The sequence below is a fragment of the Epithele typhae genome (genome assembly GCF_022376455.1).
Source record: "Epithele typhae strain CBS 203.58 chromosome Unknown BXZ73scaffold_135, whole genome shotgun sequence".
In the NCBI taxonomy this organism is placed as follows: Eukaryota; Fungi; Basidiomycota; class Agaricomycetes; order Polyporales; family Epitheliaceae; genus Epithele; species Epithele typhae.
The window spans coordinates 1-23,839 of NW_025954326.1; the positions used below are offsets into that span (position 1 = coordinate 1).

Sequence of the window (23,839 nt, forward strand, 5' to 3'; positions counted from 1 at the left end):
CGGCTCAGCCCGGACGAGCGCCACGGTGGTGGATACCTCGAGCTGTACGTTGTTTGAGTGGTGGCTTAGATATTTGGGACAGTTACGAGTCCGGATAAGTTATTTCTAGACAGATGTGTACGTTTAAGTCGCCCATTGTGTAAAACATTGCCGTCATTGTCGTTCTGGATTCCTCGTCTAGAGATGGTAGGCCCGGGCGCGGCGGACGCTTCCGGTAGTCACATTCCGCCTCACTCACAAACTCTTTCAAGTGCTCACATTTCCTACACAAAAACACCGGTGTCGCCCCGCATCGCCTTGTCCAGCGCCGGTAGGTTGACTTCCAACAGCACATGACCCTTCAGCACATGCACCTCCAACTGTGGAAGCTGCCCACGCATCTGCTCAACCCAGGCCTCCGTCGTCCTCGGGCAATGAAGGACGATCCTCTCCAAGCCCGGCACCCTCCCTCGAAGCTGCAACTGCTCCAGAAACACCCTCTTCGTCACCCAGAGCTCCAGCGAGGTCAAACCCAACGGCGCGCGGGCAACCTCCTCGCTCTCCTGCGGGTCTCCGCCGATGACCTCCCCCAGAGCCTTCACCGCGGCCTCCATGAGCTCTGGCCTCTTCCCGGGGCGCTTCGTGATGATGCGCAGCGAGGCCATCTTGCCGCCCCGCGCTCCAGCCAGGCCGTTCGCGACGAACGTCACCGCCGTGTGGACGCGCGCGCCGGCGCGCAGAGTGACCGCGACGAGCTGTTTCCAGGGGATGAAGTTCTGGAGCCCCCATAGGACGCCCCAGGAACCCCCAGACCAATCGGTGGGACAGGGAGTGTACCGGAGGGAGAGCTGCGCGTGAGCCTCCGGGGCCCCAGCGAGGACGACGGTGACCTTTGAGGGGCTGAAGTCTAGCTCGAGTGTCGTCCAGTGTGGGGTGTACGTGGGGGGAGGAATCTGGAATAAATGCTTCTATCGGTGATGTGCACGGCTGCCGATGAGGGGAAATGGAGGCAATCGAGGGGGAGGTGTAAAGTGTGTAACCATCAACGAAGAGCCGCTGGAGGCAGGGGAGTTGCACAACGTGTCGGCCGACCCGTTTGGAGTGGTCTATAGAGAAGTGATGGAGTGTTAAGCTCCTCAGTGTGGGGCCGCAGGTCCTGAGAAGGTGGAAGAAGTGAGGCTTCCAAACTTTGCGCATGACCGATAGGGAGAGGTGTGTGATGGATCCGTAGTCTGGAAGCATAGGAAAGAACGAAGCGAAGCGCACCACGAGCTTGCGAAGGTTTTGAGGAGGGCTAGGGAACATGTCGCTGCCTCCAACTCTGCGCGGAAACCTATGGAGCCTTGCAACGTTTCCGACGACGGTGGTTTCCTCGAGATTGGGAAGATCGAGATCCAAGGCCTTCATGTTCGGGTCGGGGCCTCTCGTTTCCTTGATGGCCAGATGGCGAATGCGTTGAGCATGTTCTGACACTGATGGATCGATGCGGCCTTCTCCGTAATGACAAGTGGTGCAGTTTGAGAACGATTCAAGAACATTTCTTTTACTGCACTATTGCGGCAGCTCCAGTCGATGGCTGACCACAGCGACGTCGTACTGAGGGCAACGATGCGCCATCGGTGGCACACTGCGCACAACCGCAGGCAGGTAAGCGGGTGGCAGTATGGGACAGGACTGCCTAAGTCCTCTTGGGGTGGCCATATTGCGGCGTCTTGGAAGACGATGGCGAGGATCTCTGCAGGTATGGTGTGGATAGGGGGCAAGGATTGTCAGACACTGGTGGCCGCGCCGAGTCATCGAGCTGCCAGCGATCGTTGAAGGTCAGGCACGATGCGGTGTTTGACCAGGTCAATGCGCGGCGCCTCCCGACTTTTCTTGCACCGCTTCAATCGACTGCAAGGTTTGTCGCACGACTCGATCTATGTTCTCTCTCGCACGGACTGCACTCCGAAGGACGATGAACACCGTTGCTTCAAACTCGCCCGGCATCACGCTCACCGCCGAAGGCGCCGTGTCGGTCTCGTACAACACCTTGCGCGATGCGCCGCACTCATTGACTCCTTCCATCGGTACGTGGCCACTCTGTTGTATGGCCATCTCCACACCACTCACTCACGTCGCCATGGCAGAAAAGGCGTTCGGCTCCAACCCGGACAGCCTGGGCATCATCGTTGTGCGCGACCTACCCGCGACGTATGCCCCTGCTCGCGAGAGGCTTCTCAAGCTCGCGTACAAATTTGCGACGCTTCCCGAAAGCGAACGGGAGAAGTACGCCGATGCGTCGAGCAGATACAGGTTCGTACCGATCCTCGGTTATGCCGTATCTCACTGATCGTGTATCATAGCTTTGGTTGGTCCCATGGCAAGGTAGTTGAGTTGTGGCCTCTACTGTGTCCAGAAACTGAATACAGTTTCACAGGAAATTATGAACGGAAAGCCAGGTAAGAACTCGACACATTGTCTGCATTTTGCTCGAGATTGATTAGGATTCTCTCAAGATATATTGAAGGGCTCTTACTACGCCAACCCCGTACTTGACGAGCCTGCTGTGTCTGATGCTCTGCGCAAGGCTTACCCAGAGTACTACGGAAAGAACATATGTAAATCTCTCCGTATGTATTCAAAGTACACCTGGCTGATCGTTTATTTGAGGGCCATCTCAGACTCCTGAAGTCAGCGATTTCGAGCAGGTATTCAAAGATCTGGGGGGGTGAGACCTAGTACTTTCAGTACAGCTTGGCGGCACCCGCTAAATCTTCTGTGTCAGCTTCGTCTTTGGCGTGGGGTGCCAGCTTGCAACGGCCTGCCAACCTTTCAGTAAGAGAGCGCCGCTCCCATGAAATCTCAGTGCTAACCACAGATTCCCAGCTTCCGCGTACTTCTCCGACTCGTCCCTATCTCTCGCCGACCTGATCAAGGACTCGCAAACCTCCAAAGCCCGCCTGCTCCACTACTTCCCTCCGTCCCCAGATAACCCCGTCCCCGCAGAAGACGAAGCCATCGACAGCTGGTGCGGCTTCCACCTCGACCACTCGCTTCTCACCGGCCTCTGCTCGGTGCGTCCTGAGCCTCAAGCCGCTTGACCTCCTTCCCTCGCTCATCCCAAACCGTGTATCACCCAGGCGATGTACCTCCATCGCGAGCCCACCGGCGAGCCCACGGCGGTCACGGCGCCTTCGCCCGCCTCGGGCCTGTATATCCGCACGCGCGGCGGCGCGCTCACCAAGGTCTCCATCCCCGCCGACTGCCTCGCGTTCCAGACAGGGGAGGCGCTCGAGCTCGCGACCGCGGGGCGGCTGCGCGCGACGCCGCACTGTGTGCGCGTCGGCGCGGTGCCGGGCACGGGCGCGGGGAACGTGTCGCGCGAGACGTTCGCGCTCTTCATGCAGCCGAACGTCGACCAGCGGCTGTCCGCGACGGAGGACTTTGGGCAGTTCAGCAAGCGCATCTTCGACGAGCACTACTCTGAGGGCGGCGCGGCGACGATGTGAGGGGCGGAAGGAACACTCAGGAATTTTGGGACACAAAGTGTATCAACAACGAGATGGAGGCGTAGCTCGTGGAACAGTGGGTGGTATGACGAGTATACATGGTGGAGAGGAGATCTATAGCACAGTAAACAGCACAAGTATATGCGACATTAGGTTTGCACAAAGGAAGGCGGATATTAGTCATTATGTGGCATGAGTGCAGGTCTCTATGGTCGTAAGTGGATCACTTTGCAGGAGTAGTAGCAGCAGCAGCAGAAGGGGCATCTTGAAGGGGCTCGTCCGAGTCAGATATGACACTCCAATCGCTGGTAGCTCCCCAGCTAGGGCTGGGGTGTTCCGGGGACGTGGAGGTGAACGCGTAGTCGCGGATAGTGGCATGTTCGGCGTCGAAGAACTCGTCATGGGTGACCTCGCGTTGGGCGGCGCCCTTGATGAGCGTACGAGCATACTCAAGATCGCGGTAGATCATCTCGACGGCGTTGGTAACACCGTTCTCCTGTAGAGGTGTGAGGAAGTATGTCGATGTCTGAAAGATGAGGGACGTACTGCTCGAATCTGTTGGCCGACTGCCTTGGCACGCTCGATCATCTTGTCGTTGGTCGTCGCCTCGAGGAGCGCGTCCGCCAGGGTTTCAACCGTAAGCTTGCGCAAAGCAGCACCGATTCCCAATGCCTCCACACGATCAGCCCAGAAGAATTGGTCGCCAAAAAAGGGCCGGATGATTGTGGGGATGCCGGCTGCAAAATAATCAGTGAACCAAGGACAGCCAACCACCGATTTATGTGCATACCTCGCAGACTAGCCCCAGTAGTGCCTGCTCCTCCATGGTGGCACGTAGCATCGATCTGCTCGAAGAGCCAGTCATGAGGAATAGACGAGATGGGGTAGATCTGCTTCGGCAGCGGCTCTTCCGGCTCGGTGTTTTCAGGCTGATTCTTGACGAGACGGTCTGACCACCCCTTGGACAGAATGGCGTACACACCACTCTGCACGATGGCATCGATGACACAGCGCGTCATGGCCTTTGGATCGGGCACAACGATACTGCCGAAGCCAATGTAAACGACCTTCTTCTTGTTCTTGCGAGCGTCCGTCATGAAATCGAGCAAGTCTTGTGGAGGCTCCCACTTCTTCGCGCTCACATCAGCCGCGTCAAGGAACCAGTAGCCTTCAGAAACGGTGAGTCGGCAGATCTTCCAATTATCATCAATATGGCTCACCTGTGATGCGAATCCACTCTGGCCAGTCTAGTGGCGGTGGAACAATAGTGGGGCTGAAGTTATAGAGGAAAGGAATCTTGTGAGGCTCCATCTTGTCTAGATTCGTGCCGTGGAGACCGAGCGTGTTCCTGCGCCAACGATTGATCTGACCAGCGGTGCCGCGCCAGAATACTTGGTCGAATAGGACGTAGGTCTGAAAACATATACTATGAGCCGACGATCCGGATGATCCACGAACCTTTGCAACTAACCATGTAGTTGTAGTTACCACCCATCTGCAGAGCAGTTTTTAGATACATCCACATACTATTGGTGTACCTCAAACGTACCTTGTGCTCGGGCACCGCGAAGGCGTGGGGGTATGCTCTGCCAATCGGTCAGTTTAATGGTACAGCATATCATGGGAGAGAGCCCACCTTGTCCGCGACCAGGTCATGGTAAAGGCGCGGAAGTAGGGTATCTTCAATGCCTCCGCAATATGATAACCAGCCATCGCACTAGGGCTTTCGATCAATACATCTGTGCCCTTGCAGGCCTCCCAAGACGTCTTGAGGAGATCGTCTATCCATCCGCGGAACTGGATAACTCATAAAAACGTGGTCAACGTGGGACGACTGAACGCCGCACCTTTTGCATGCCCTCTTTGAGGAAAGCGACTGTGAAAGTTCCGTTCTCAACACAAATCCTCATCAGCTCCGCGGGATCGCCGCCAACGTAGCCGAACTCGATGCCGTGCTGGGAATACGTCAGAACACATACTCTGGGAGACCTGGGTAAGGGAATGCTACTCACAGACTCAACCCAGTCCTTGAACTCTCCGTGGGTAGCGATTCGCACATGATGGCCATCTGCCATCAGTCCCTTTGCGAGTGCGATATACGGCTGCACATCTCCTCGCGACCCGATCGTCAACATGGTGAAGTGCAACGACTTCTCGGGCTTGAAGGACAGGAACGTCGACGACTGAGAGGTGAACATGTATGCCGGCGCTGCTTCCGCTGAGCCATCCTGGGACTCGCTCAGGTTCGACAGAGGATCCCTAGGGCCGAATTCTTCCAGAATGAGTGTCTCTCGGCGAGCGTCCACGGAAGATCGAGGGTCAAGTGTGTTGGTGCGCTGGCGAACGTCGTCCAGCTGCTTGTTGATCACGCTGATGAAGGCATTCCGGCGCTCCTCCTCTGCGAACTCAAAGAACAGTTCTTCATGACCTTTCACGATGATGACCAGACCATGATGTCCAAAGCGGAAGGCGTTGTGCTTCTCTGTCGAAAGAATATCCCTGAGAGGAAGGATCATCTACATAATATAAGGTCAGTGGATGTGGTATCGAGAATAACAGGTATCTGTACCCTTGTCTTCGTAGTCAGAGGTCCACTCGACTTGAAGCAAAAGTGGTTGTTCGACACGTAGAGACGGCCATACACAGGAAGAAGCCTGAACAGATGTCCAGTGAACACTAAAAACTTGATAAGACTTCCGACAGAATAGGTGAGCAGAACACAACTCACTGCCTAGGACGTTCTCCTTGTCATCAAAGGCGAAGGCCATTCTGAACTTATCCGCCGTTTCCTGATCCACAGACGTCTCCGGAGTCTCTAAGACGCTGTAGTACCCAAACTCGCCGCTGGTCGAAGCACTCGCCGTTTGACGGTTGCCAGAGGATGCGCTGGAGGATACGACTTCCGTGACATGAACAGGCATGGTAACCGAGTCCTCAATGCGAGGACGTGTAGGCGTCAAAGGAGAGCCAAACAGGGTCGGACGCGGGGGGACCTTGAGCCAGTTGGGCATGGGAGGTAAACCCAACGACCACAGAGAGGTGGAACTGGATGGAGCGGACGCAGGAACCGAGGCGCGGACATCTGCGACAGAGGAAGTCGTTGAAGGAGGATAGGTGTGAATGGTGGGTGTGGTCGGAGTCAGATTCGAGGTGGATGATTGGGAAGGTTCAGGTGGCCTTGGAAGCTCACCTTCTGGAGGAGAGCTGTGCTCAGGCGATGCAATGATGGGGACGAATGAACCTCCAGTCCGCTTGATGATATGGGTGAAGTCGTCGTTACCGTCGCGGGATGCTGGAGCAGTGGCATTGCGTGTCATAGGGAGGGTCTCCTGGAGTGGCTTCAGGAAGCTGGTGAGGCGGAACCCAGGGGACTTGGGAGAGACTTCAGATGGAGGGACGGTGGCTTGTGAGCGGTCTCCGAGAGGAGATGGGCGACCTGCCGTGCTATCTACTACAGTGGATAGAGTAGGAGTCGCAAAAGCGCGATAAGTGCGAACAGCATCACGGATCTGCTCCAGCGCAAGGGGGAGGTCTTGAAAGTATGCAAAGAAGTAGGAATCAAGAGCAAGGTCGGTATGCTTGTCCTGCACTTTGATCTCGATGGTTTCGCTAAAATCCATGGCATTGGACCTGTCGACATCAACGACCGTAGTGTACGGGATGGCAATCTAACATGACAATTGAGCATTGATATACAAGAGTTGAACATCATGGCTCACCTTGATACTGTCGCCTGCATTCTGCGCCTTGAGCATGACCCTCTTAATAGCCTTGACCCATTCGTCGCGACTGGGAACAGAGTCGGCCGACAATCGAATGGACTTCTGATTTGTCCTCAAGCGGATGTCCTTCTCGTCAACGGGTTCACAGCTGATTGCATACCGAAGGTCAACGACTCCATGAGGGAAATAAGGATCCTATTAAAAGGTGAGCAATGATTCAAACGCATGCAATAATGGAGGCTTGCCGATGACGATTGATACCACGACAGCACATCATTTCGTAGAACAAACCAATGCCTGATCCAACGCTTGGTGCGTTGAGCCTTCTTGAACAGCATGCCTGACTTCAACACTTGATCCTGTGGCGCAACCAGTCAGATGCTGGAAACTAGATGCAACCATACAGACCTCTCTGGACGGAAGGTGGGCAAAGAAGCAGATGTATGCGTCTGTGAGGTACATGTACCCTTGGAGCACTGGGGAAATCATGAGGGTTCGGCGACAAGCCGGCAAAACCAATGATCGACTCACGAACAGAGCGGAGTAGCCAACAAGGCATTTCTATGTCGAAGTTAGCATATGCGGCGACAACAAGAACAGCTAAAGCTTACCTGCGACGACTTCGCCGATCTCGGAAAGCTCAAAAACCTCGCGCAACTTCTCAGCCAACTGAACGCGACGCTTAACGCGCACCGTGGCCATGCTTCCCGCTCGACTTGTCGCTCTGTCCCTGCCTCTCTTGATGATTGTAGAGATTCCGGGGATACCAGGAATTGAGGTCTCAAGATCAGGGATGGGCTCTGGTGACTGACGGCCGGCATGGCTCGCGTTAGTGATGACCCCACCCTCCATGGGCTCAAAGTCTCCTTCCGCGTCATCATCGAGGTGCGCAAGTTCTGGTTGTGTCAAGTCCTCGTCGGCGACACTGGGGAGGTCCGGATTCCGGGCGGTACGATTAGTCGAGGAGCTTTCTCCTTTCCTGAGGCGTGCTAGAGGCCGGTAGATAGCATGAATCGACGACGTTAGTCGGCTCACTGTCAAACACGTTGATCAGCCGGTCAATAATCTGCAGGGTCGGGGGTAGCAGCGCCGCTTGTGACACATGATGGGTAACACATTCCAAAGCTGCCGCGGTGCGTATTGTGCGTCGCCGCGAAGCGTCGAGTGCGGTACCATGTAGAAACGCAAATGAAGTTATCCCATTCTTTTGGGGGACTGGAGCCCTGACGACCGATACTGGAGCGGAGAAACGCTCCGCCCTCCATGCACGGCAAGGCAAAACTTTACTTTTTCCATCTCAACCACCAAAAGAGTGTTGCGGAGGGTCATGTCCCACGCACTGCACCATTTTCGGGTACGTAGGAGAATGCTCACTTGGTTTGTCCTCGTCGTCGCTCTCCGGCTCTCCTGGGGTGATGTTGTGATTCATGTATTCGTCGTCATTATCCTGGTCTTCAGCCCAGGGTACCGCTTGCAATGCCTGGATGAACGTCTGTGTGCCAGTGTGCATCTGGAACGCATATAATGAATATAGCTCCGGTGCAATAACAATGCATACAGACCGATCGGAATCCACGGAATAGCACATTCTCTGGACGAAGAGGTAAAAGAGAAGGTGATTGAGGCGTGATAAACGGTGAATCTTCCTCCTTCTGGCCGCCAGAAGAGTGCCGTGACCTCCTAGGGGATGCAGGAGGTACAGGGAGCTGCTGCGACTGAGACGCCTGCTGCACGCCTATCCACGGTTGTTTGAGGATAGTTGCACAGACTTAGAGATTATGATAAAACATACCTTCGTCCAGCTGCTTATCTTTACCCTTTCCCCGAGTAAGACTAAACATGCGGCGATGGCTCTGTCCTGGAGACATGCTCGGCTGGCTCTGTGAGAGTAAGGACTTGCCCCCGCAAGTTTCTCCGCGGTCGCGTCCATAGCGCGCTTCACCACATTGCTCTTGGAGTCCACCGTATCCTCTGAGGTTGAAGGGGTAATGTTGGAAGTGGCGGCCGCTGCGGACGCGCGTCCAGGAGATCCTGTCGCTTGACGCGAAGGTTCCATGGGGGATGGGGGGCGGTGCGGAGATGTCAAGGACAATGAGGAGCACAGTATAGCAAAGCGGACTCAGACAGCCATCGGAGAGGAGGAGAGACCGTACACGGAAACCACGCAAGTTCGCCACACTCGCCCTATCCCGGCCTTGTCGGAGACGCCCATAGCGTTGCGCAGGCGTGGGCACTGGGACGGGCCGGGACAGGCAGGCGAGGCGTGACCTGGCGTGACTTGGACTTTCGCGAGGGCAGCGCGCGCGCCGCGCGAGTCGCGTCAGGCATCCTCGAGGCTCTTGCCCCGAGCCATTCTCCCCTCTCCGCCCTGGATACCCTAATCCTCTCCCCTCACCCCCCCTCTCCTCGAGCACCATGCGCGGCGAAGTATGCATCGGTACCGCGTCCTTCCTCTCGTAAGTTCGGCAGCGGAAGTCAACTGTGGGTCTAGACTAACAACACGCCGTGCAGCTTCGCCGCGCTAATGATGTTAATTTTCGTGCATGTGAGTACCGCGTCCTGATTGTCTTATCACGCCGCCAATGATCTCCCGACGTCTAGATTGGTCAAATCAACACGGCGAAGGTCCCGCGAGGCATATCCATGGTGATTCGAGAATTCGCCTCGACGTGACGTGCATCCAGTTGACGCCATGCGCAGGTGAAAGTGAACATGTCCGGTTACGGGTGAGTACTCGAGTCTCCATTGCCGATCTCTCCTGTCTTCTGTCACTCTAACTCGTCCACGTGAAGCGATGGCCTCGCTGTCGCGCTCGGTGACCCCATCTTCGGCCTCTATGCCGCCAATGACACCATTCCCCTTGAACGGCACCTCGGCCTCCGAGACGAGTACAGGTTCGGATTGTACGGCTGGTGCGCTTCCGTGAGCGGCACGGGCCTGTGTTCGAACGTTTCCGCGGGCAACCGGTTTGAGCCATTCACCGTGATTCTCGCGGACATGCCCTCCAACTACTCGTCGATCACCACATCTCTCCTCACACGAGGGACGTTCATCGATTCCGACTACCTCGGGTCGTTCACCAATGGAGCCTATTACCTCATCCTCATCGGCACGATTGCGACTGCACTTACGTTCTTCACGTGCGTTTTGTACTCCCTTCCATCCTGGTGGCTGTGGCTAAGGAGGAACTACGTACATCCACAGAGGGCTTCTCAAGCACACACTGCTCTTCCTTCTCTCTACTGCCTTCGCTCTAATCAGTGTAGTGACGCTCCTCATCGGAGCGGCCATCTGGACCGTCATAATCAAGAAGGGCCAGGACATCAACGGGTTCGTCGTGGGTCAAGCCAGCAATCCTGCTTCCGTAGGCATTACTGTCGAAACCGGAAACGCCCTCATCCTTCTCTGGGCCGCCTGGGCCAGTGTACTTGTATCCACGCTTCCTTACATGATCAGGCAAGTCGTTTGGAATACAACAGGCTGTGCATAAAGCTCACCGCATTGTTCAGTTGCTGTACCTATCGTGGATAGAACTCCAGACATGCTGAGCATGCCGTGCTCTCTTCGTTCACGACATGCCGAGCCACCTTTACTCGGACGTTTTACGATAGCTTTACGACAGGAATAGAACACGCTCTGGCAGCCAAATCTCTGTACTTTTGTGGCCCTCCTTACTATTTCTGCACGATTGGTGGGAATGCCTGGCAGATGCAAAAACTCACCACTGCTAAATATCGACGGCGTGTAACCCCAAAAACACTAGCCCACCGCGAGGGTCGAACTCGCAGCCTTCAGATCACCCGCCTTAAGAGTCTGACGCTCTATCCGATTGAGCTAGGCGGGCGTTCCTACTGATTATTTTTGTTACAATATGTCCAGAAAGGCAGACGGGACGGGTAAGACAGGCCGTGCCCAGCCATCGCCGAGGTAAACGGCCAAGCGTGTGAGGCGTTGGGGCGCTGGAAGGGCGTTGGACAGGCACGGGGTCGGCCTCGGACGCCTCCCAGGCGCGATCCCTGTCCCCATCGACGACCGCCACCAGAGCCAGACTCGGCCGCTCCGTCTTTATTACTACCCCCGTGCCCGCACCCGCCAGCCGTTCTTTTCGCCCCCCACCTACACTCCCTTCTCCCCTCCAAGAGGGCTAATGCTTTCCTCCCGCTTTTCCCGCCTCGCCGCCTTTGCGGCCAGCCTCCTCGCCGTCGCTACCGGCGTTCACGCTCTCCCAAAAGTTACGCGCAACGGAAGATACCTTTACAACGAGGATGGCAGCAGGTTTTTCGTCAAGGGCATTGCATACCAGGAGCAAGGTGCGCTCTTCATACACTCCCGCATATTCCCCAGCCCTCCAATACACCGCGTCTCCCAGGCGTACTCTCCACCGACCCCAACAATCCCTTCTCGGAGCCCTCGACCTTCATTGACCCTCTCACCGACGCAAGCGCGTGCAACCGTGACATACCCTTCTTGAAGCAACTCACTGTCAATGCCGTCCGCATTTACAGCGTCAATTCGTCCCTCAACCACGACGACTGTATGGCCGCCTTCAGCGCGGCTGGCATCTACATGATGTGCGTCGCCGTGTCTGAATCTGTTGCTTGTCCCCTGCTCATATCCTTTTAGCATCGATCTTGCTTTGCCCGGTGAAGGCTCGATCGACCGGCTCCAGCCCGAATGGACGACGGACCTCCTTAACCAGTACATTAACACCATCAACGTCTTCAACAAGTATGACAACGTTCTGGCTTACAACATCGGCAACGAGATTATCACGGACCCTGGCGAAGGGACTGGCGCTGCGCCGTTCATCAAAGCTGCCGCTCGCGACACAAGGGCTTACCTGTGCGTGTTTACTCCTCGTGTGATGACAGCCCTCAAATGATTGACTCGTTGTATCAACAATGTTTACGTTCACAGCGACTCAATCAAGTCATCTGCACTCGTTGGATACGCTGCCATCGACGGCGCCGATAACTGGGTCCTTCCCCTCGCCGAATACCTTGCTTGCGACCCCTCGAACGGCAACTCTGGCTCCACGTCAATTGACCTGTTCGGTCTGAACAACTAGTGAGTCCGACTCCGCAGTGCGCCCGCGGCAATCGTCTAATTATAGCGTTTCTCCTTCCTAGTGAGTTCTGCGGTGACGACTCGCCCTCAGTGTACAACGGCAAGAACGGAGATTTCGCTGGTTACAACGTTCCCGCCTATTTCTCCGAGTTTGGCTGTGTGTCGAACCCTCCGCGTCTCTGGACCGAGGTTGAGACCATCTTCAGCCAGCCCATGTCTAACGTTTGGTCCGGTGGCCTCGCGTTCAGCTACTTCCCCGCGACCAGTGGAGGCGGCTCGTTCGGAATGGTTACTATCGATGGATCAACGGTCACGACCAGTGATGACTTCACTCGCCTCGTCTCTCAGTACGGCAAGGTTTCCTTCCCGACAGTTCCCTCCCAGAGCGACGCGGGTGCAACTCAGTACCCTAGCTGTCCGGCTACGAACGATGCTTGGATGGCGTCCATTACCATTCCGCCCACTCCCAACGACGCGTCTTGCAGTTGTCTCGATAGTGTCCTCAGCTGCTTGTTCACGCCGCAAACGTCGAACGTTTCCGCTATCGTCGGTTCGCTCCTCGACTTTACATGTTCCCAACTCGGCCAGAACGGCGGCAACTGCAATGACATCTCCGGCAATGGCACCTTGGGCACCTATGGCCGTGTCGCATTCTGTGATCCTAGTAAGTCGTGGTCCGTGTACCGCTTTTTCTTGGCGCCGGCTTGTCACTCTTCTCTTACTCCCCCACCCCGCGTCATTGTTTTACAGGCACTAAGCTCTCGTTCGTCATGAGCGAGTTCTACGAGATCACGAACCGCGTCGCCACCTCGTGTGACTTCAGCGGAAACGCGACCGTCAACTCGAAGGCGCCCTCCTCCATCCAGGACGCCAACGCCGCTGCGTCATCCTGCCTTGCCAGCCCCTCCGCCGTCTTCACGCCGTCTGCACCCACGACGACCACCGGCGGCTCCAAGGCGACTGACTCTGGCAGTTCCCCCGGTAAAAGCGGCGCCGCTTCGCTCCTTGGTGCCCAGTCGACTGCCATTGTCGGCGTTGCGGTCGCCTTCGCTTTCAGCGTTCTCGGCTCCGCGCTCGTCATCGCGTGAGCGTCGCCTTCCGGCGACTCTCGCGTTGCTGCGTTCACCTGGAGATGGAAAGCATAACAAGGGTCAACGCCCGCGCGAAGATGCACGGTGGACATTTGGACTTTCGTGTAGGATTAGCATGCTCCTTGCACTCTCGAGCGGGATTGGTTCTCTTGTTACGCATCGTATAGTGCTTACGACGACTGCATGCTGAGGTCGGTGCTCTGTCGAACGCGGCTACGGGTCACAAACATTGCGAGCTCTGTCCTATTTACCCTCTTACCATATTCCCTGGATATCTATCATCACCCTTAGTACCCTCGTCCTCGGGCGTCCGGTATGCATTTGTCGTGCAAGGTTTTGAAGCTCTGTGCGTGGGACCTATTTCGGAGTCTGCGCGTGTACGCTTCGCAGGACTCGGGGCTCCTTTCATCTTCTTTCTCTCACCCGGAATGTTCGCCGTCTTCCCTGGATTTACTTTTGCTACTCCCTACGGATCCGCTCACCGTCCTTTCTTGCTAATCAGTATAAGAGATTGTTCAAACTCACCAACTATGTGCGGTCCGCTCGCGACCCAGGCCGCCGTCAGGGCCGAAGTTTTACATAGGTCAGGACGCCGTCAGCCAAGGTACATATACTGAACGCGCACCAGGCTTCGCCCGAACACGACTCAGCTAAACTTAGACGTTCAGACGTCGACCGAGCGCCGTGGGGAGGACATGGCCATGGGGCTCTACGAGTATATACGTGTCGCGGCTGTTATAGATATGCAATAGGTATCGCTTCATGCCCGCCGCACACGGCAACTAGAGCGCCTTTACGCGGTGTCCCGCAAATAACCACCAGTACGAGCTTGATGATTGTCCGAGGAGAGTGCTGCTAGTTTTCTCTGGTCACGATTGCCGTGCTCTTCACCCCGCGTTTTATTTCGAGACCGCCTGCTCGGCGGCGTACATGCGTGGTCCGAGTGGCACTCTGGACAGGGGCAGCCGCGCGAGACGGGTGTCTAGCGCTACGAAGATACTTACAGCTCTGGCATGAATTCATCATTATCATCAGCGCGAGATGGGTGTCAGATGCTCCGAGTCGTGGGGTGCGGGATCCCAGCAGGACGCGTTCCGACCGCAGTCGCCGCATTGTCTATCGTCACAAGCACTTGTAGTTGGGTGGCTCGCGGCTTCCGTACACCACGTCGCCATCAGGATTCAGCGCAACATGCCAAGCCCTCGACCGAGCCCCAGCTCACGTCAGTACCCCACAACGGGTGGCAGGTTCAATATTTCAATGAGGAGCCCCCCCGGATCCCGGCCATTTCGGCGTCTACGTCGCTCCCCGACCGGCCGGCCGCAGCGCTCCCGGCAGGCCGACCGGCTTGACGACAGGAACGAAACGCCGCACGCCGGCCGGCGAGGGCGCCGCTCGTGCGCGTAACTGGTTCCCAAAATAACCGCATTTGACGGTCCGGGCGTGTGAGCAGTGACGTGCCTCCGAATTCAACGAAATTCGGAATGGCGGCTACTACGTGACGGAGCGCGCAGCCCTCGGGACGATTGGAATGCGTGTGGTGCGGGTGGAGCGCTCTATCTCCGCACACGCGCAATACGTCCTGGCGCATCGTTCATACCCGCCGTTCACCGGCCGGAGAGCAAAGTTGACTCAATGGGCCGGAAATGATGCTTCCCATCTTTGAGGGCATCGAGCACGACGTCGGCACACGCTCGGCACAGGCGGCACAGTACGAAGAGGGGACGTACCCACGACACAGCCACCGCGCCGTTGAACGTTGAGCGCTTGATCCCGGACGGCGCGTGGAAGCACGACGGACCAGAGTGGAAACCGACCTCGTCGACGTCACCCTGAACGCATATGCAGTCTCATTCCTAACCCACTCGCTTTCGTGTATCTCATCTGCGCACTGTTGTGCGTACTTTTGCACGATCATCGCTCCGGTTTACGTGCACATACCATCGCGGTCAAGTGGCAGTTTAGGACTACATTTGCAAGCCTACACCCCAAATACAGTCTAGGTCTACAACAAATTGGGTGTACTTCTCCCCGAACCCGTCAGCCCGCATCCGGCGTGCATATACCCAGCGACTGTGGCTTTTCATGCTGCAGGTGCCGCGGCCGCGGCACTCCTGCCGAAGTGGGGGATGATTTGTCGGCTGCCGTCCATGAAGGCCCTGATCTGCTCCTCCGTGATCTTGGCCCTCGACTGCGACAGCATCGTCAGCAAAGGGCGACCGTAGGTCATGTAGAAGACAACACGCACCTCCTGGAACTCCTTGACAAAGTCCTGCAAGACCTTGATGCACTTGCCCTTGAGCTCGCCCGTGAGCAGCTCTCCTTTCCGGTAGTCCTGGACCCCCGATCGCCGTCAGCCCCGTCGCATGTGTACGCTGCAGCGCGCGCACGCACCTCGCCCAACTTCTTCCACTCCTCGTCGTCCTCCATGAAGAACCCGAGGTACTGGTACGCGACGTCGACGTCCGGGTTCCCGCCGAGCCGGCGATGCTCCTCGAGCGACTCCTGGCCGCCCGAGAAGCCGTGCTTCGTGATCTTGTTCTTGATCTGGGACGCGGTGTCCGTCATGAAGATGCTCGAGTTCGGGTCCGACGCGCTCATCTTCGTCTGCGGGCCCTGGAGCGCGGGGAAGAACTTGGCGTGCAGGAGCGTAGGCTTCGGGTACTTGAGCTTCGTCGCGACGTCGCGCGTCAGCCGGAAGTACGGGTCCTGGTCGATCGCCGCGGGGATGAGGCACGGGATGTCGGACGTGGTGCCGAAGATCTGGGGGAACGAGTTCGAGAACGAGGGCGCGGCTTGAATCGCGACGAAGTGGATCTTGCCGACGTTGTCACTGCGTGCCCACGACCGCGGGTTAGCGACCGGCTCTTCGAGCGGGAAAAGCAAGGCGGACTCACGAGTCGTTGAAGCCGAACGTCGCCTTCGCCTGGTTGATGGTGATGGCGCGCGAGATCTTGGTGACGTTGCGGTAGAACGCGCCGCCGACAAAGTCGTAGTCCGAGAAGATGAACGTCCGCTCGAGCTTGAAGCCGACGGCGATGATGTCCTGCGCGTTCTTCTTCGCGAACCCGTACGTCTGCTCCGGCTTGAGCTCGTGCTTGAACAGGAACTTCTCGTCGTCCGTCAGCTGCACCACCAGCGGCACGTCGAACACCTCCTGCAGCCACCTCCGCGCCCGCACTGCCGTCAGGCGCCTGCATATGCACACACACGGTTCGCGAGCGCCGCGCAGGCGTCCAAGGGGGCGAGGGACGCGGCCGCGCCATCTCCGCGCACCCCACCCTCGCCCGCTCTGACCTCCGCGGGGCTCCGCGACCATGAGACTGTGGCGGACTCACTTGGTGAACATGAAGGGGATCATGTGGCCCAGGTGCATGCTGTCCGAGCTCGGGCCCCGCCCGGTGTAGAGGAAGAACGGCTTGCCCTGCTCGTACCGGTCCAGGATCCTGTCGAAGTCGCGATGGGAGAAGAACATGCCGCGGCGGAGGAAGATGTGCGGCTTGTGGCCAGTGAGCCGCTCGAAGCGCGCGAGGAGCGCGTCGTCGATGCGCCGCGTCCCGAACTGGTCCACGAGCTTGTCGTAGTCAATCGCGGCCTGCTTGCCGTCGGCGGTGACGGAGCCCTGGACATCCCAGGGCGTGACGATCTGCGCGTGCTCCGGCGCGGCGATGGGCTTGACCTCAGGTGCGGCGTCCCCACTGGCGGCCTGCTCCGGGTGCGGGGGGACGGTCGAGGTCGACGGGGCCTGTTCGGCGGACATGGTGGTGGGAGGAGGGAGAGAGATGAGGACGCCGTGCGTTGACTCGGCGGATGAAACTTCGGAGGGACGCCGAAGTATCTGTGGCTGCACGTCGCTCGCCAGCGTTATCTATTGTAGATCGCGGGGCATCTAGTCATCTCGCGTGATCTTGACTCGGGCTCGCACATGGTACGGTAGAGAACAGAACTGATGTAATGGCAGAAACTGATACATGATGCTAATATGCGTTTGCTATGTGTGAGTGAGTAGTATCGTAGAGGTGCACAATGTGACAGCACTAGTAGTGTAGGGATTTCTTATAACGGCCCGCCATGACTTCGCACCAGTGCGACCATCTTACCCGAGGCGAAGCGCTAACATCGCGATGATGTTCCAGAGAGTGAAGACGATGCCGAAATAATATTCGCGTGGGGCCCAAGAGTCCAAAAGCTTACTACCCGCCACTTCCAAACTCCGCACCAATCGCTCTTCTCAATCGCCTTGGGCGTACGAAAAAGCCAGGACGCCGATCAAGGCAGATACTGTATTGAACCAGTCCACAAGAAACTATCGCTAAATGTCCATTACATGATTGTTCTAGAGCAGGAAAGCCGCCACGCTAGAGAGAAGAGCGAGACCAAGCGCAATGAACGATGCCGGCGCAGACACGCCGACCGCCGCACTCGTGTTTGAGTTCCCGGACGAGTTCGTGCCTTTGGTTGTCTGGGCATTCGACCCAGACGAAACTGCAAAGGTGTCGTTGAGAAAGCTGAGATGCGAGCACGAATGTGGTACTCACCAGGGTTCGACGAATTGTCGTTGGTCTCAATGTACGCATCCCGGATGGGAAGACCAAGGCAGGTGATGATCGGCTCGATTGTGATCTTGGGCGTGCGCGAAAGGGCGTCGGGGAGGATGTAGCCGGTGGCAAGATCGACGGTCTGCTGGAAGAGATCGTGCTCAAGGACAATGAAACCGGTGTTAATCGTCGTCGCGTTGGCCATGATACCCTCCCAGTTGTTGAGTGCCTGGTTGGCGGTGACAAGACCGCCCGGAATGTCGAAATCTATTCGAAAACTTCCGCATGAAAAAGGTGGCACATCTTTGTGAACTGAATACTCACCTCCAGTGTCGAACGTGGCGGTTGGGCTAATGCGGGTCCAGAGCGAAGTCTCGAGACCCAAGGCCTTGGCGATCGCGCGCACACGGTTGTCAACATCACCAAAGGGAGGACGCCAGTAGCGCGGGGTAACGCCGGTCACGTCCGTAATGATCTTCTTCGACCAGCCGAGCTCAGCAATGACTTGCTCGTTGGTAAGCGTGGTCATCTGAGGGTGACTCCAGGTGTGAACGGCAATCTGGTGCTGGGCCATGAACTCCTCTTGGAGGAGGTACGGGTATGAGATCGCGCGCGAACCGACGACGAAGAACGTAGCCTTGAGGTTCTGGCTGTCAAGGTAATTGAGGAGGTCGCCAGTGTGGAGAGCGGGGCCGTCATCGTATGTCAAACCCCATGTCAACTTGTTGGGGCACGTAGAGACATCGTTGTTTTCACAGCCACCGCACGTCCACCAGCATCGGCTTGCATCCGCGGCGGCCGCGGTGTTGTTCGCGCATCCACCAGGGTTGGTAGGCGAGAAGCTAGGGATGGTCACACCTGAATTGTTGACTTCCTGGATCCACGCCTTCACTTGGTCTGAGGTGGGGTCCGGGGTTTGTCCAAGGGTGGGTAGTTTGATGGGACGAGCGCCGCGGCTGCGTGGGGACGAGATCAACGCGCGCCTCGCGGGAAGCGTATAGCCGATGGTAGAAGCGCAAACTCACCATTAGGGAGCGCAGGAGCATTGGGCAGGAAGGTGGGGGTAGTGCCCGCTGCGAAGGTGGTAGTCGCGGCAACGGTCGCGAACGAAGACACCCCAGAGGCGATCTCGGTGAGGGGAACGGCGGTGGGGTTCGTGGAGAGGAGGGTGAACGTCAGGGAGGGGGTGGTCAAGGCACCCGCGGCGGGGGTCGTAACAGAACCAGCAGAGGAGGAGCCTGTGGCAGCGCTTTGGCGGGCGTGGAGGTGCACATCGCGCGCGGCGTGGGCGGCGACTGCGGCAGGGAGGGCAAGGGCAGGGACGACGGCGAGCTTCATGACGGAGGCGGTAAAGAGCGTATAGACCTGGCGAGGGAGAGAAAAGCGTCCCGTTGAGGCGACGGCGGAACGGATAAGGGCGAGTGGGAGCTGCCCTCTTCCTTTTGGCCTTCGCAGACAGACAACAGCCGCAAACACAAAGCCACCCGCCAGACGATGACACCGGCAGGATGGCGTCGACAAGTTTAGCATCCAATGCTCGCTACGCTAAACATAGCTCGTACATCATTTCCCCGCCGCCCTCCGCCCGTACGCCGACCCCGGCCCTCCCCGGCCCCGGCCGTGCCCAGCGCCGGCCGGCCGGCATCCACGGCAGGCTCTATGCCTTCTTCTGCTTTTTCGGCCGCGGCTTCTCGAGGTCGATCTCCTCCTCATCCTCGTCCTCGTCGTCGTCCGACTCCTCGTCGCTGTCGCTGTCGTCCCCGCCTGCCTGACCGAGGAAGTACTCAATCGCCTCGGGGAACACGTCGTTCGCGATCGACACCCCCAGCTGCGCAGGCCACCCCCGGGTGTGTCAGCGCGAGCCACAACGTTCCCCCCGCCAGAAAAGCGAGCGCAACTGGACGCACCTCGAACGGATCGCTCGAGACCTCGAAGAAGTTGAAGAAGCTCCCGCCTCCAATGGCAGGCTGTCGTCCCCGTCCCCGTCACCCGCGCGTGCAGCTTCGTCAGGTTTCGCTCGTCGTCCTTCCACTCGATTTTTGTGGCCTGTCCCCGCCAAACATCAGTTCCTCCTATCTCCACCACGACGCGTCGCGGATGCGCGCTCACCTGCGGCTCGACGTCGCGCTCCCACGTGAACTCGAGCATTGTCTCCGTGATCCCGTCCGCGTCTGGCTTGTCGTCCGCCTCGACCGGCGGCGGCATGAACTTGTACTCCTTCTTGAGTACCGAGTTCGAAAAGTACGGGTTCTCCTTGAAGTGCTACACGTAGGTGTCAGCGTACCTTCTCGCGCCGAATGCGTCCGGCGCGCGCGCGGTGGCGAGCCATCATGACAGTATGTACTCACGAACTCGAGCGTGAAGCAGCGCGACTCGGCCGCGTCGCGCACCAGCCAGAGGTCCTCCAGGTAGCTCAGCGCCGCCTGGTCCGACGCGTGCTGGATGTGCATGGCGACCATGGGGTGGTTGAGGAGCGCGACGGGCCAGAACTTGTTAATGGCCTTCACAATCGGGCGCCGTCTCGTGTACACGGGCTCCATTTTCTTCTGCGCATGGCGCTCTGGAGACAAAGCGCGTCCAGACGTGTCAGTCGCGTATCATAGGCGGAGGGGGATCCCGGGGCTCCCGCGAGCGGGTCAGTGGCGGGAGAGGGGGCGGGAGATACGCGGGAAAGGCACATACCGAGCGCGAGCTCGACGCGGGCGATGTCCTTCTGGACCGTCTGGAGCTTGACGGCGTCCTCATCGCTGAGCTCCACGTCGCCCAGGGGGTTCTTCTCGACGTCGGAGCCGGAACCGCGCTTTACGCCTATGCTGCTCATGGAGGTCGGGGTAGGGGTAGGTGATGGGTAAATTTCCCGTTACGCGAGCGAACTTCGCGCACCAAGTCCGGGTCGGAGTTGTCACGCCTCCTGTTCAAACTCCGCTGTGGCGTAGCGCACGTCTTACGGCCCGTGCGGTACTCGGGGGCAGTCGTGGTAGGATACAAAAGCTCGTTGCTCATACAGTCATCAAAAAGCCATGGACAAGTCGTAAATTACCATATGTATGTAGAGTACGAGCCAACGAGCAGCGTCCAATGCCCTCCGGTTCCGCAGGCCGGCACTACCGGGCCCGCAGCACTCAATCCACACGCTCCTTTGTCCCCATCTCGATCTCGTCTAGTTTCTTGCTCTTTGCACGCCGATGTTCTTCAGAATGCGCAGCGGTCTTGGATTTCTCAAGGGGCAAGCCAAGCCCCTTGCCGTGGTGGCCAGACCGGAAGCCCGGACCCTCGTAGTATATGATGTTGGTGAGGGGCCGGAGCCGCGGCCAGTTGACGTATTCGATGCCGTGAATGAAAACGAACAGCAGCGATACCAAGGCGAGGAAAAACCAGACCAAGAAATAGTACAGGAGTGAGTAGTCTGGGCGCAGAAAGGGCCGTGTTAGATGGGAGCGAAAAGATCGTCTGGGAAACATACCGCTTGTACGTGGGAGCGTCATGCCCGCACAAATCATGAACAGCGAGAACCCGAGGATGTACGGAGGCTGAAGTTGCCGAGTGAAAGGATCAAAATGGGGAGGCCGTACGGCACTAGAGGGCACTTACCGCACGGATGAGGAGCGGTCGCTGATCGACGATCAACGTGGTGGGATTCCACCCTCGGCGCGGCCACCATGCACCTGTCATGAGATCAAAGGCGTCCTACAAAATCACCTCAGGATGCGTGCAGGAAGACATGTGGCAAGCAACAGCCTCACCTGTCGAGTGCCGTCGAAGAAGTTATTTTTGAGATAACGCACGACGGAGTTCCACCCATCCTCTAGAAGCCCCTTGCGGGTTCGTTTGCCCGTGCGGGTAAAATCTGTCTTCAGAGCTCCTGTACCGCTGTAGGCAACGGATATCGCGTTGGCATGATCCGCCCACACTACAATTGTAGAATGGTTATGAATGAAGTGGCGTCAGTAATGAAGGAAGGTGTACGTACTTTCGCGGAAGTCATGGGTCAACTCGTCATAGTTGTCGATTGAATCGTTCTCTTGAATCACCCGAAGGTCCTTCAACTGACGGTCGAGCGTCCACTTGGCGATAGCAGATTGTGCCACATTGGTACGATCCAAGTTGTCCATACAGTTCGTCCGAACAACACCGTTTTGAAGTTTGACAGGCTCCGGCTTGTTCGAGTCCAGATGGAAGTACCTGCATCTTTCATCAGCTACAGTTGGCGCGCCAATTGATCAGGGGGGCTTCACCCTCGGTGGATCAAGTCTTCCTCAAGCTTGGCGATGAGGATACTGATACGATCCCACTTCATATTCTTGCACTCGGAGTGGAAGTCGAAGTACTCATATTTCGCTTTCGGCACGTTTGCCTACACGTAATATTGCAGAGATGCGGGCAAAATGATTTGGGAGCACATACCTGAGCGAAATGCTTCTCGAACGCCTCCTTGACGGGCTTCTCGTAACCCTTGTGGTTCACCAAATTGACCAGGCTGTGTTCTCCGTACAGCGTGTTCGTTTCGTGGAGATGCGCTCGCATAGCGGCAACCTGCGTCTGTTGAACATTAGATCACTACCACTGGTGTGCACTCACAGTGTCGTGAAGCTCCATGACCTGGAGATCTGGCTTGTACTGCAGGGTATTGACTTCCGCCCAGTACACTGGAATACTTCCGCGAATCTGCACGAAGCTGAGCTGCGTACCGGATTCGTCACCGACGAGTAGGATCTGCTCCGTCTCATTGAAGTTCGCTACATGACCGTCAGCATCCACGCCACGACGGAAATAGCGCGTTCCTGCGCGGTAGCGGGAGCGTCGGCTCATGAGACAAAGGCGGAGCTGGTAGATACTGATACGGACAGGTCGGATGTCGAAGGCTTGGTGACATGAGCGACGATAGTGAGCAGGACGACCATGAGCTGCGCTGGGTTGGGGTACGCACTGCCGTACATGACCGGAAGGATATATGGGCTCAGCTAAATGATACGTCAATGAGCGAGTGTTAAACGGGGTAAATATATACCAAACTCACATTCTGATCGGGGTTGGTGGACGTGATGTCGATGAACCTATTGTGGAGGTACCTGCAATCCTCAACTCAGCTACTAGCTCGCTTTGCCGTGACTGGGTTCGTACTTGTTCCAAAAAAACCTGTCGTCCGCCTGCGCAGTTGAGGTCAGAGCCCGCTCTACTATGCTACGTGACAGACTCACAATTTCCCAAAGCGCTTTATCGCCATCCTGCGACAGAGTGCTCCACTGCGCTTGTAGTCTCCGGGTGATATCCCACGCGTAACTGAAAAAGAACGTGCCGCCTTGAAGGTGCGAGCGAACAAGGGCCAAAAGGTGTGCTTCCACAGCATTGGGCGGTGTAGTGACAGAGACATCAGGGTTAAGGGGGAGGATATCATACTCTGTAGCCCGGTAGATGTTCTGTCTCATGATGTGGCCGCGCAGCTCGCGGCCCGTGACGACAATAATGTATTCAGCTGTTCCAGAGATGAGCTTCACGTGCGAATGGGAGCGCAAGTGGACGTACACATGGCAAGCGTGATCATCCCGTAGATGCCATATATCGTCTTCACGGACCGTTCAGCATTGGAAGGTAGGGGGGTGTTCGGCGCTGTCTGTATATTGAACTCTCGCTCAAACCGCGGATATGGAACGACTTACCATTGAGCACGATGTCCCCAGAGTTCCGATACACCGTCAAGGAGCGGGCCCCAACTGGCTCAACGGGAACGAACGTATACGTCTCCTGCCCGTCTATGTACCTGTTCGGACAGTATGAGCGCACACTGTGCATCAGGCTACGTTCGACTCACAGGTTTAGGCGGTGATGAACGGGCTTCATGATGGCAGGAGTGAGAGGAGGGAAAGAGCACACAAACGGTTCCGCCAACGCGCACGCCGCAGCCACTTGCACTGGCCGCGCGCGGGCGCGTCAGGTTCCCCGCTGATTGCGCG

General features: G+C 57.3%; 8 protein-coding genes and 1 non-coding gene across 9 annotated transcripts; 2 read left to right on the forward strand and 7 right to left on the reverse strand.

The window, feature by feature from the left end:
* Positions 1-263: 263 nt before the first annotated feature.
* On the reverse strand, positions 264-1,386 carry BXZ73DRAFT_107986 (uncharacterized protein; the record flags this gene model as incomplete). The annotated part of the gene is made up of 2 exons (XM_048017049.1): positions 264-947; positions 1,072-1,386. The coding sequence occupies 2 exons, from the start codon at positions 1,384-1,386 to the stop codon at positions 264-266; spliced, it is 999 nt and encodes a 332-aa protein (XP_047871401.1).
* A 550-nt stretch (positions 1,387-1,936) lies between these two features.
* Positions 1,937-3,470, forward strand: BXZ73DRAFT_107987 (Clavaminate synthase-like protein; the record flags this gene model as incomplete). The annotated part of the gene is made up of 9 exons (XM_048017050.1): positions 1,937-2,048; positions 2,109-2,274; positions 2,325-2,346; positions 2,399-2,420; positions 2,478-2,579; positions 2,632-2,689; positions 2,747-2,796; positions 2,848-3,035; positions 3,102-3,470. 9 exons carry the CDS (start codon positions 1,937-1,939, stop codon positions 3,468-3,470), a joined length of 1,089 nt encoding a protein of 362 aa, XP_047871402.1.
* Positions 3,471-3,693: 223 nt separating this feature from the next.
* Positions 3,694-9,060, reverse strand: BXZ73DRAFT_93381 (uncharacterized protein; the record flags this gene model as incomplete). Its single annotated transcript, XM_048026654.1, has 18 exons — positions 3,694-3,966; positions 4,017-4,207; positions 4,261-4,638; positions 4,691-4,883; positions 5,020-5,056; positions 5,107-5,267; positions 5,318-5,425; positions 5,483-5,986; positions 6,040-6,146; positions 6,199-7,138; positions 7,190-7,387; positions 7,438-7,551; positions 7,601-7,668; positions 7,724-7,753; positions 7,804-8,226; positions 8,567-8,702; positions 8,755-8,927; positions 8,985-9,060. The coding sequence occupies 18 exons, from the start codon at positions 9,058-9,060 to the stop codon at positions 3,694-3,696; spliced, it is 4,110 nt and encodes a 1,369-aa protein (XP_047871403.1).
* A 547-nt stretch (positions 9,061-9,607) lies between these two features.
* On the forward strand, positions 9,608-13,347 carry BXZ73DRAFT_57031 (Glucanosyltransferase-domain-containing protein; the record flags this gene model as incomplete). Its single annotated transcript, XM_048021542.1, has 13 exons — positions 9,608-9,648; positions 9,704-9,737; positions 9,794-9,838; positions 9,893-9,918; positions 9,985-10,332; positions 10,397-10,652; positions 11,237-11,253; positions 11,384-11,502; positions 11,562-11,763; positions 11,816-12,034; positions 12,110-12,259; positions 12,322-12,923; positions 13,010-13,347. The coding sequence occupies 13 exons, from the start codon at positions 9,608-9,610 to the stop codon at positions 13,345-13,347; spliced, it is 2,397 nt and encodes a 798-aa protein (XP_047871404.1).
* Positions 10,954-11,036, reverse strand: BXZ73DRAFT_t207. Its single transcript has one exon. It is a non-coding gene; the product is annotated as a tRNA-Lys (tRNA).
* Positions 13,348-15,433: 2,086 nt separating the features above from the next.
* On the reverse strand, positions 15,434-17,110 carry BXZ73DRAFT_57030 (tryptophanyl-tRNA synthetase; the record flags this gene model as incomplete). The annotated part of the gene is made up of 5 exons (XM_048021541.1): positions 15,434-15,541; positions 15,599-15,685; positions 15,745-16,183; positions 16,248-16,517; positions 16,689-17,110. The coding sequence occupies 5 exons, from the start codon at positions 17,108-17,110 to the stop codon at positions 15,434-15,436; spliced, it is 1,326 nt and encodes a 441-aa protein (XP_047871405.1).
* A 576-nt stretch (positions 17,111-17,686) lies between these two features.
* Positions 17,687-19,226, reverse strand: BXZ73DRAFT_57018 (uncharacterized protein; the record flags this gene model as incomplete). The annotated part of the gene is made up of 4 exons (XM_048021538.1): positions 17,687-17,835; positions 17,889-18,155; positions 18,213-18,844; positions 18,910-19,226. 4 exons carry the CDS (start codon positions 19,224-19,226, stop codon positions 17,687-17,689), a joined length of 1,365 nt encoding a protein of 454 aa, XP_047871406.1.
* A 319-nt stretch (positions 19,227-19,545) lies between these two features.
* Positions 19,546-20,709, reverse strand: BXZ73DRAFT_93386 (uncharacterized protein; the record flags this gene model as incomplete). Its single annotated transcript, XM_048026655.1, has 6 exons — positions 19,546-19,716; positions 19,796-19,855; positions 19,878-19,934; positions 19,998-20,150; positions 20,237-20,448; positions 20,571-20,709. The coding sequence occupies 6 exons, from the start codon at positions 20,707-20,709 to the stop codon at positions 19,546-19,548; spliced, it is 792 nt and encodes a 263-aa protein (XP_047871407.1).
* A 301-nt stretch (positions 20,710-21,010) lies between these two features.
* BXZ73DRAFT_56990 (SacI homology domain-containing protein) lies at positions 21,011-23,726 on the reverse strand (the record flags this gene model as incomplete). The annotated part of the gene is made up of 15 exons (XM_048021533.1): positions 21,011-21,294; positions 21,352-21,418; positions 21,480-21,575; positions 21,632-21,798; positions 21,859-22,070; positions 22,124-22,242; positions 22,293-22,421; positions 22,467-22,750; positions 22,816-22,849; positions 22,906-22,957; positions 23,010-23,035; positions 23,087-23,361; positions 23,412-23,495; positions 23,546-23,646; positions 23,698-23,726. 15 exons carry the CDS (start codon positions 23,724-23,726, stop codon positions 21,011-21,013), a joined length of 1,959 nt encoding a protein of 652 aa, XP_047871408.1.
* Between the last annotated feature and the right edge of the window lie 113 nt (positions 23,727-23,839).